This window comes from Chrysochloris asiatica, unplaced genomic scaffold (genome assembly GCF_000296735.1).
Source record: "Chrysochloris asiatica unplaced genomic scaffold, ChrAsi1.0 scaffold00145, whole genome shotgun sequence".
NCBI lineage: Eukaryota > Metazoa > Chordata > Mammalia > Afrosoricida > Chrysochloridae > Chrysochloris > Chrysochloris asiatica.
Window position 1 is genome coordinate 1,194,095 of NW_006408663.1, and position 11,455 is coordinate 1,205,549.

Below are 11,455 nucleotides of genomic sequence, written 5' to 3' on the forward strand. Positions count from 1 at the left end.
TGTTTCTCTTCATTTTGAGTTGTGGCCCATCAGCAAATGAAGGTTCTGTGTGCTTTTCTCCCCCGAGCTTAACTCTATTCACATCATCATGTTCAACTCTACTTTGAGGAGGCATTTTTTTCCCCAGTCGGATTCTGAGTGCCTTCCCACCTTCTGGTCCTGTATCTGACAATGTTTCTCTGCTATTCATAGAGTTTTCAGTGACTAGTGATTCAGAAGTAGTTTGTACCCAGCTATTATTATTGCCAACCTCTCTGAAAACACTCAAATTAGAAGGTCCTGGAAAGAGTGGGATTAAAAAAGAGGGAAAAAAAAGTGGAACAAACTAAAATAATAAAAAAAGATTGGACTTACTAGTCAGATGTTATAGTTAAGTGCTGTCAAGTTGGTTCAAACCCAAACCCATAGTGTTTCCAAGAAACAGCTGGTTGAACTTAAAACACTGACCTTGTGGTTCAAACTGACATTGCAGTCCTGCACATTAACCCACAGTGCCACACCAGAACTCCACTGGTTAAATAGAGACCTTCAGGCCTGGAACTAAACTTATCCCATGGCTCAATCTTCAGCCAAACAATAGACAGGTCTACAAGGTGAACAATAACACTAGGGAGGTGCACACTCCTTAGAATATTCAATCATTTGAGATCAAAAGAGCAGCACTTGCCCAAGGAGAATGTTCCGAAGGCAGGAAAGGGTAAAACAGAAGGAGTAATGGCCACAGGAAATGGAAGGAAGAAGTTGAGTAAGTAATGTTCCCTAGTGAGGATTGCAATTAATGACACGAAGCAAAATATGTATGAATTGTTGAATAGAAAACTGATTTTGTCTGTAACCCTTCACCCAATCACAATAAAAAGATTTACAAAAGAAGAAAAGAATCACCTCCTCCCTGATATTCTCTCTAAGTAACTGTTTTCTCTTACTCTGAATTGCATAAGACTTGACCTTTATGGTTTAAATACTGCAATCTCTGACTTGTTTATAACTTAAAATATTATTTTCTGTTTCAAGTATATATGTATGATTGTGGTACAATAAATTTACTTGATAAGGCTCGTCTAGCCAGTCTTTGTAACTTACACCAAATGATTGAGTGTGGCCATGCAAGTAGGGTGTGTGGGACTTCAACACAAGGACTAATGAGTTTTGCCGTGTTGCTTGATTTAAAAGGAGCCATCTGAGAAGCAAAAATAGATCATCCCAGGACCATCAAGAAGGAAGATCCACAAGCAAAGTACTAGATCCCTGAGTGGAAAAACAATGGTGATAAAGGAAGTTGCAGAAGGAGTGATGTGGAGAAATAGCAGCAGGTTTCCAGGTCCACAGACCAATCAAAGCTGAATACCTTTCAGTAGGGTGATGTCTTGAAGAATTGGGTGCCCTTTGGGCATTTATCAGCAGCACTAAAGGAGCTTGTAACACTTGCCCAAGCAGGCCAGAGGCTAAGGGGTCATGTGACTGAGAGGCTAAGGGCAAAAAGAAGGTGTGTCTGCAATAAATGAGAAGAGGGATTCCTGACTGGAGAACTACTGTATCTGGAGTTGTTTCCAATCCTGAATTGTACCCTGTCCATTCTCTAATAAATCCCATAATCATGAGTATTGCCAAGCAGAGAAGTAGAGTGTCATGGGAGGAATGATTGACCACAGAATAGGATAAAGAAGGTTGGAGGGTCTGACCTCATAGGAATTGGCCTTCCCCCTTATGAAGCCAGAGGAGGTCAAAAGACATGGCTCCTATGCCATTGAACCGCAAGGCTGGGAGTTCAAGCTCTCCAGCTGCTCCTCAGAAACACGATATAGGGTCTCTATGGGTCAGAACCAACTTGATGACACTTAACAACAACAAAATATCCAAAATAGACTGTTATCTTCTTTAAGATGAGGGTACATCTTTTGTTTCTTATGCTTTACTACTACTATTAATTCCTTTATTATACATTGAAAATAAAAATAGATTAAAATAATAATTACTGTCCAATTTCTTAACAGATACCAGAAGTATTAAGCATTTTCCAAATCCATTTACACTGAGTATAAATGTAGATTTTAAAGCCTGAAATAAGTATGAAACTTAACAGACAGTAGTATCGTAAGAATTGTTTAATCTAAAAGTAACACAAAATAAGAGTGCTTTTTTATATTAAAACACATAAATGCTGTAAAAGTGGGAGAGAAACAGCAAATACCTTAAAAGGGAAAATCCAATTTTTATTAAACATGTAATCTGAAAAAAAGAGGAATTCAAATTGAGCAGAAATAATATAAGACTTTTCCTTAATTATACAATAGTCTCTAAGAAGTGTCTGTACAAATATGAAAAATTAATTGCTGATGATTTTCCAATGACCCCAGAAAATATACTGTTTGTTTATTTAGGGTTTTTTATAGCCTCCATCTCCCAACAAATTGAAATTCTATTGTATTATATCGCTTCCCTATACTAATTACATACGTGTGTTTGTCTTTTCCTATGCTGCTCATGACTTTTGAGATGCAAGAAATAGATTTTATATTAGTAATAGAAAAAAAAATTCTTGAAGTATCTGTTATGAGAAGTGAAGAAAATAAATAATTTAGTAATGCTGAACATGCTTACCAGAGCAAGTACAGAGAGAGACATAACTAGATCCAAAGAGAGTAAGGAAGGCTCTCAAAGATTTTGTGAAGACAGAGAAACAATAAGAGCCAACAATCAAAAACAAAACATACAGAATAAGTCAGCATCAGAGTTGAAAAGAATCAATGAAGTAGTATCTGAATTTTCTTAGATTTCAAGGTAAAATGATCACACAATTTTTCATCCAACTTGGAATACTGAGGCCTGTTAATAATTACAACACAACAATAGGTGTAAACAAGAACTTTCCCAGAGAATCCAAGCTACATGGCCACCCTATTTTAGGGGTTACTGCTTCACTGATGTTGAAAACTAGTGCACATTGAAATGTGAACACAGCTGAAGCATTATTGTTTCTGAATGCCAGGCATGAAATTCTGAAAATACAGTAGCAAGAAAAACAGCCCGCATGTAGCTTCGAGTCTAGTGAGTGTGGGTATTAGCTTCAAAGGCTTTCTGAAATTAGATACAATCAAAATCCAAATCATTGTTGTTAGGTGCTGTTGAGTAGGTTCCAGCTTATAACAATCCTATGTGTGACAGAATGCAACACTGGCTGGTCCTGCGTGCTCCTCATAATTGGATGTTTGAGCCCATTGTCACTGTCACTGTGTCAATCTACCTTGTTGAGGGTCTTCCTCTTTTTCATTGAACTTCTGTTGTACCAAGCATGGAGTCCTTTTCCAAGGACTGGTTCATCCTGACAAAATGTCCAAAGTACTAGAGACAAAGTGTTATCATCATTACATCCAAGGAACAATCTAGCCATGGTGGTGGTGGTGGTGGTGGTGGTGGTGTGCCATGGAGTTGGTTCTGACTCATAGTGACCCTGCACAAACTTTCCAAGGCTGTAAATCTTTACAGGAGCAGAAAGCCTCATCTTTCTCCTGCAGAACATCTGATAGTTTCAAACTGCTTCCAAAATAGACTTGCTTGCTCTTCTGGAAGTTCATAGTACATTCAGTAGTCTTCACCAACACCATAATCATTTGGTGTTTCAGCAATTATTCTCCATTCTTTCTTATTCATTTTACAGCTTTCACATACATATGAGGTGAATGAAAGACCACGGCTTTCATAGTCAGGAATACACCTTACTCCTCAAAGTCACATCTTTGCTCTTTAATACTTTAAAGAGGACTTTCACAGCAGCAAAAGACTTAATAATCTAGATTACATATGTTTATTTACTGCTGGTTACACACAAACCACTATTAAAGGTGCTGAGGGCAAAAAGGAGTCCTGGTGTGGCTCTGTGGGTTAATGCGCTGGACAGTAAAGTCAGTTTGAACCTCAAGGTTGGCAGTTCAAGCTCACCAGTTGCTCCTTGGAAACCCTGTACAGGGTAGTTATGGGATGGAACCGGCTTGACAGCACTCAATAACAACAACAACCAGGGCAATAAAATTAAGACAAGACTGGTTTGTCTTTATAAGATGTTATTAATCGAGTAAGGAAAAGGATCATGTGTAGAAAATTAAATATCATCTCAAGGTAGCCATGGGAGCAATAAAAACAAAGAAACAAACAAACAAAAAGAAAACAACAACAAAAAACTCCAAACCAATTAAATTAATTTAAATAAATTCAAGTAAATTCTGACTCGTGGCAACTTACGTATGTCAGTGTAGAACTGTGTCCATGGGTTTTCAGTGGTTGTGATCACTCAAAAGTAAATCACTAAGCTTTTGTTCCAAGGTGCCTATAGGTAGATTTAAACCACCAACCTTTTGTTTAGTAACTAGGCACAGGAAACCATTTGTGCCATGACAAATTAATTTTAATGAAATAGTTGCTAAAGCAGTTCATAGAGGAGAACTTTTCTCAGAGTGATGAGAAGAGAGACTTTATAGCTAGCGGTATTTCCCCTGGGTCCTGAGGACCTGGTAGGATTTGGGTAGATAGAGAAGAGAAGAGACAAGAAAGGTGGAATAAGCAAAGGGCAAGGAAATGTATGGTGTGTTTGAAGGACCACAAATCATCTAGTATAAAGTAGTAGAGATGGAAGGACTGATGTTTGACTCTTAGAAATAGTTGCCTCAATATATTTGTTGTTTTTAAGTACCATGGAGTCGGTTCTGACTCACAGTGACCCTGCACAGGGTTTCCAAGGCTATAAATCTTTATGGGAACAGGAAGCCTCATCTTTCTCCTGCATATGATATATATATATTTATGTCTAAGCAGTAGTAGAAATAGCAGAACCACCATTATTAGGTAGTTAGAACAGAACAGGGGCTAACCACAGATCTAGGTAGTTAGAATAGGAATAGGGGCTAACCACAGATCAACCACACAACCACAAAGAATGCAGGAAACAACCTGACCTGCAGTAGATTCTAGAACAAGGAAAGGTCGTTGACTGAGTATTTTTTGCTTAGAAAATGGACACTTTAGAGGAGGTATAGGTTGAATCAAAGTGATGATGCATGCACAGAGAAGAATAGGACTGATCTGTTGTGAACAAGTAACTAATCATAACACCACTATAATAAATCAGCATTATGGAGTCCTGATGTGGTGCTGTAGGATAAACACTTGACTGCTAACCACAAGGTCAACAGTTAAAACCCTATACAGGATCCTCGGAAACCCTACACAAGGTAAGAACCCACTCGACGACACTTAACATGGTTAGCTCATGAATAAAAATATAACAGACTGATGTAACGGGGGAAAAGTACATCAAACCCAAGAAGAAATGACCAATTATGATAAGAAATTATGCTAGGAAAACACAGAAATTAGGAGAAAAGTATCAGGAGACCCTGGAGCCCATTCCAGAGAAAAACAGCATAAAAAATGAAACCAAGAACTCATTCTCTCTGTGAGAATGGCTATAACTTATTAAATCTCTTTCTTGCTTAGACCTCCATCTCTCTGACTCCTTTCATGTGCATATTGTGCCTGTTGTTGTTGATTAATGCCATGGAGCCATTTCCGACTTATACTGACCCTGAATAGGGTTTCCGAGGAGCAGCTGGTGGATTTGAACTGCCCATCTTGCAGCTCAAACTGACTCTGCAGTCCAGCGCATTAACCCACAGCACCACACCAGGACTCCATATTGTGCCGATGCCCCACCAATTTTTTGGAGAGACAGTAGGACTGAGTCAGAACATCTCATTCATCTGCACTGTTAGACCATCATGCGCCACAGCTTTCATTTGTGATGGACAAGGGGTTGTGGATATCCCTGGACATCTCCTACCTTTTCCACAGCACTGGTGACCTCCCAACCACTTTTGGCTGCCAGTTTCCTGAGAGCTTCCACATTGTCATTACTCAGGGATGCCTAAAACACAAATATTTTAAACCTGTGTGTTCAAAACACAGATAGGTAACTAACTATTTTCTGCTTACAAAATGGACACTGTTAGAGGAGGTATATGTTGAATCAAAGTGATGGTGTTGAGTTTAGAACTAAACTGCAATTAACATAATGTGTCTCTCAAACTCTTAGTTTAGAATCCAGACAAGTTAACATAAGTCCTGTATGCTTAGAAATTACTATCATTGTAATGTGTGCCTGGAAAAAAACAACAACAGTTTATACTTTAATATGAGTTAAAATACACATGTACTAAATAAACTTGATTTTTTCCTTACAATATATGGTATAAAACTTGGAGATGACTAATACTTTGTTGCTATTCTTTAAAAAAAATGCAAGCTTGTGAGCATGGTAGTCACCACAATTCATGGTAAGACACCAGTTTTCAATGAATAGAGCTGCTTGAATGCATTTTATGGCAGGAATCCTAGGTTTGTACTTTGGAAATTGGAGCTAGAATTGTAAACGGCAGTGAAGCAACTGGTTAGTAACTAGTTACTGAGAGTCTAGCTTTGTTTCATTGTAAAATGATTGGCGGATATCACCTAACCTTTCAGCTAACCTTTGTAGACATGATTTCATTCAGTTAAACCAAGTGATTTTAGCTTTTTAAAAAAATGGGATTTTCACATGAAGTGCTCCAAATCATAATACTGTCACCTGGTTGCTTATATCCCAGTGCACAGAAAGTGGAATCTCTTCTTTGTGGGAAGTAACATATTTTCTGGGAAAAAAAAAAAATTGAATGTTAAATAGAGTTTTATTCTTTGCATCTGACACACAAGAGTAACCATGGCACTTTCTTTAACTGAAAAATCAGCAGTATTAAAAAGCTGTTTTTTTCAGGTGAAACAATCAAGAACACAATTTTCATCATAGCCCCAGAGACGTCTTGTTCTAAAACAAACAAACAAAAAACCCAGTTTTGTTCTACACATGTGGATATAAAGACCAAGAGAGTACCTTCTGTTATATAATACGTCACACAACAGAAGAGTCCGTAAAAGCCTTTTACTTTACAGGTAGACCCCGAATGACAACATCGGCGTGTGGGTGGTTGAATCATACTTAAGACTATCTGTTGTTGTTTTTTAAAAATACATCTTATTGTCAGTAATATGGCTCAAATACAATGATGTAGTGCATAAATTGTTTTATCCCAGAAGTGTGTACCTAATGCCTTGAAATATTACATGTTGTCGTTAAGTGCCGTCGAGTGTGTTCTGACCCATAGTGACCCTGTTTAGGCTTTCCAAGGAGTAGCTGGTAAGCTTGAACTGCCAACCTTGCAGTCCAGCACATTAAACTGTGTTTTTCAATATTCTATTGCTACAAGATAATGCACCAGGACATCCTCTTCATGTAGATAGTCTAAATCCAGATGTAAAAGTGGTGTGCCTACTTCCCAGTACCACACCTGTGATTCAGCCTATGAATGAAGGTATAATCACCACTTTCAAAGCATACTATCTATGGGCTATATTTGCTCAGGCAATAGCTGCAACACACAGAGTTATGGGAACACTACACAATTCCTGCAAGAATCTTCTTCAGCGTACCCAGAACATTATACCCTCATGGAAGAACATTATGAAAACACATATAAAGGGTTTTGAAAAATTGCTGAGTCCTGTGAACACTTTCTAAGCACTTAATCTGGCTAATATGATGAAAAAGACTGGCGACAAGAATGCTGAATTGAGAACTTGATATGGCCATTGTAGAACAGTTCATAGAGCACAAAGAAGGGGAATCAACAGATCAGGACTTAAAACTTGAAGGCGAAAATTTTTCTGAAGAAGAAAGAAATAATGAGGGACAGTAAAGAGAGAAATGGTCAAAAAGTTTACAATGAAAGGATTAACTGAATCTTTTTTCTATGCTTCACTTGCTAAAAGTATAGATCCAAACACTGATCATTTCTCTAAAGTCAATAGCATGTTCAGGAAGCAGTGAGATGCTACTGCAAAATATATGAAGGAAGAAAGAAAAGGACCTTATAGACAACTGTCACTAATTTTCAGACTAGAAATGCCATCCCTATTCCCAGGGATAACCCAGATGATTGAGAATTTTCCACAAATGGAGTTTATTAAAACAACTAACAAAATGCCTGCACTGTCCAATTCTTCTTCATCACTGGAATAAATTTTTATGATTTTGTATCTTGCATGTATGTATTCTTATTATTTTATTTTATTATTCCACCACTTCTCTGTTAGTTTACCATACAGTGTTGTTCTTCATGTTGTTGTGATACTGAAAATTATCCCAATGGTATTTTGAATACCAGCAGGGTCATTCATGGTAGACAGGTTTCAGTGGAGCTTCCAGACTAAGACTAGGAAGAGAGACAGACTACTCCCAAATACTTAGTCAAGGAAAACCTTGTGGATAGCAGTGGAACACTGTCAGATATAATAAGCATACTGAATTTAAAACATGATAAAGAGCACCAGAATATTGTCAGATGTAATGTTGGAAGATGAGCCCCGCAGGTTGGAAGGTACTGGAAATACAACTAGAGAAAAAGCTGCCTCCTCAAAGTAGAGTTGATCATGATGACAAATATGGAGTAAAGTTTTTGGAACCTTCATGTACTGATGGGGCACAACTCAAAATGAGGGGAAATAGCCTTAAACATCCATAAAAATTAGAACATTGAATGTATGAAGCATAATTCTTGGAAAATAGAAAAGTTGTCAAAAATGAAATGAAATGCATAAACATCGATATTCTAAGCATTAGTGAACTAAAGTGGACTGCATTGGCCATTTTGAATGTGACAATCACATGATTTACTATGCTGGGAATGACAAATTGAAGAAAAATGGTGTCACATTCTCATAAAAAAGAACATTTAAAGATCTATCTTGAAGTACAATGATGTCTGTGATAGGATAATATCCATATGTCTTCATGGAAGACCAGTTAATACAACTATTATTCAAATTTATGCACCAACCACTAAAGTCGGTGATAGTGAAATTGAAAAATTCTACCAATTTCTTCAGTCTGAAATTGATCAAGCATGCAATCAACATGTATTGGTAATTATTGGCAATTGGAATACAAAAGTTGGAAACAAAAAGGAAGGATCAGTAGCTAGAAAACATGGCCTTGATGATAGAAATGATGTTGAAGATTGCATAATAGATTTTTGCAAGGCCAATGACTGCCTCGTTGCAAATACTTTTTTTAAACAACATAAAAGACAACTATACACATGAACCTCTCCAGATGGAACACACAGAAATCAAACTGACTATATCTGTGGAAAAGATGGTGGGAAAGTTCCATATCATCAGCCAAAACAAGGCAGACTGTAGAGCAGATCATCAATTATTCATATGCAAATTCAAACTGAAGCTGAAGAAAATGAAAACAAGTTCACGAGAGCAAAAATATCACCTTGAATATATTCCACCTGAATTTAGAGATCATCTGAAGAACAGATTTGATTAATTAGACATTAAAGACTGAAGACCAGAAGAGTTGTGGGATGACATCAAGAATATCATACAGGAAGAAAGCAAAACATCATTAAGAAGACAAGAAAGAAGGAAAGGAACAAAACGGATGTCAGAAGAGACTCTGAAACTTGCTCTTCAGCGTAGAGATGCTAAAGCAAATGGAAGGAGTGAGGATATAAAAGAGCTAAACAGAAATTTTCAAAGGACAGTTCAAGAAGACATAATCAATTAGTACTACAATGTGCAAAAACCTGGAATTAGAGAACAAAAAGGGAAGAACATGCTCATCATTTCTCCACCTGAGGGAACTAAAGAAAAAATTAAAGCCTCAACTTAACATATTGAAGAATTCTCGGGGCAAATATTGAATGATGCAGAAATAATCAAAAGAAGATGGAAGGAATACACAGAGTCACTGTACCAAATAGAAATGACCAATGTTCAACCATTTCAAGAGGTAGCATATGATCAAGAGCCAATGACCCCCTCATTCCCATCCCCTCTGTACACAGGGATGATAAGGATGGGCAATTTAGACTTTGGCTATATAAAATGGGGTGAGGGCTATAAAGGCATGAAGTGACTGGCTTACAAGTTTTCAAGAGGGAGTTTAGTTTCAGAGTGTGCAGGGGAAGGTAGAATCCCCACTGAATAGTTTTCATTTTGTCTAGATGAGTCTTGTGAAAAGAGATGGGGATAAGATTCTTATGATTCAATTGTGAGTACTTGTTATCGTGACTAATTGTGATGGTCACAACTGTAAAGGTAGAAGTTTTGTAACAAAAGGGGAGGGTAGTTAATCTTACAGTCCAGGAACAGAGGACCCACCCTAGGACCATCAAGGGAGAAGAGCACGAGTGGAATTTGAGACTCTATCCTGAGAATTAATGACATCAGAGATGGAGGCAGAGATGATGACACAGAGGGGTAGAGCATCTGAAGACTCTAGACTCATGGAAAGAGAAACGCTGTGTGCTGGCATCCAAGGGGCAGACTTGCAGAATGTGCCCTTTGGTTGTTTTAATGTTTATATATTCCTGAGTGTTTTTGGTGTACGTACAAAATAAAAACCCAAAACAGAGGGAATTGGAGGAAGCAAATGCTGTTGAATGATGATGTGTGGAGGGAATTGTAATCATTGCAATGAAAGGAAATATGATATGATGAGTGTAAAACTGATGTTCTCCCATGTAAACTATCACTCAATTCACAATAAAAACTCAAAAACAAACAAACAAAAAACAATAAATGAAAGAGCCAGTGATCTGAAGGAAGAAGTTCAAGGTGCACTGAAAGCATTGGCAAAGAATAAGATTCCAGGAATTGATGGCATACTAATTGAAATCTTTAAAAAAAAAAACAAAAAACTGATGCAGCACTGGAAGCACTCACTCATTTATGCCAAGAAATGTGGAAAACAGTTACTTGGCCAACTGATTGGAAGAGATACCTATTTGTGCCCATCCCAAAGAGAGGTGACCCAGCCGAATGCAGAAATCATAGAACAACATCATTAATACTTCATGGGAGCAAAATTTTGCTAAAGACAATTCAAAACCAATATTGTGGAGAATTACTATTCCAGAATAACCAACTGTGCACATACAGAACTTGTCTATAGACCAAGAGGCAGTCATTCAAACAGAACAAGGGAACACTGAATGGTTTAACATTAGGAAAGGTGTGTTCCAGGTTTATTTTCTTTCACCATATGTCCTCAATTTGTGTGGTTCTGTAGGATAAGCACGGGACCGCAAGTTCAGTTTGAACCACAAGGTCAGTGGCACAAACTTATCAGCTGCATCTTGGAAACCCTATACAGGATTACTATGAGTCGGAATGTACCCAATGGCACTTAACAACAACAATAACAACATTCAATCTGTATGCTGAGCATATAATCTGAGAAGGTGGATTATATGAAGAAGAACATGGCATCAAGATTAGAGGAAGACTCATTAACAATTTACAATATGTAGATGATACAACCTTGCTTGCTGAAAGTGAAGAGGACTTAAAATACAGT

At 37.6% G+C, this 11,455-nt stretch overlaps 1 protein-coding gene across 1 annotated transcript in view; it reads right to left on the reverse strand.

Annotated features, from left to right (window-relative positions):
* Nucleotides 1–11,455, reverse strand: part of ACOT12 (acyl-CoA thioesterase 12) — a 107,812-nt gene that overhangs the window by 24,553 nt on the left and 71,804 nt on the right. Inside the window, exons 10-11 of the mRNA XM_006870607.1 lie at nt 6,617–6,680; nt 5,834–5,917 (exon numbers count right to left, since the gene is read on the reverse strand). Coding sequence (XP_006870669.1) covers nt 5,834–5,917; nt 6,617–6,680 — 148 coding nt within the window. The remainder of the gene's footprint in view (nt 1–5,833; nt 5,918–6,616; nt 6,681–11,455) is intronic.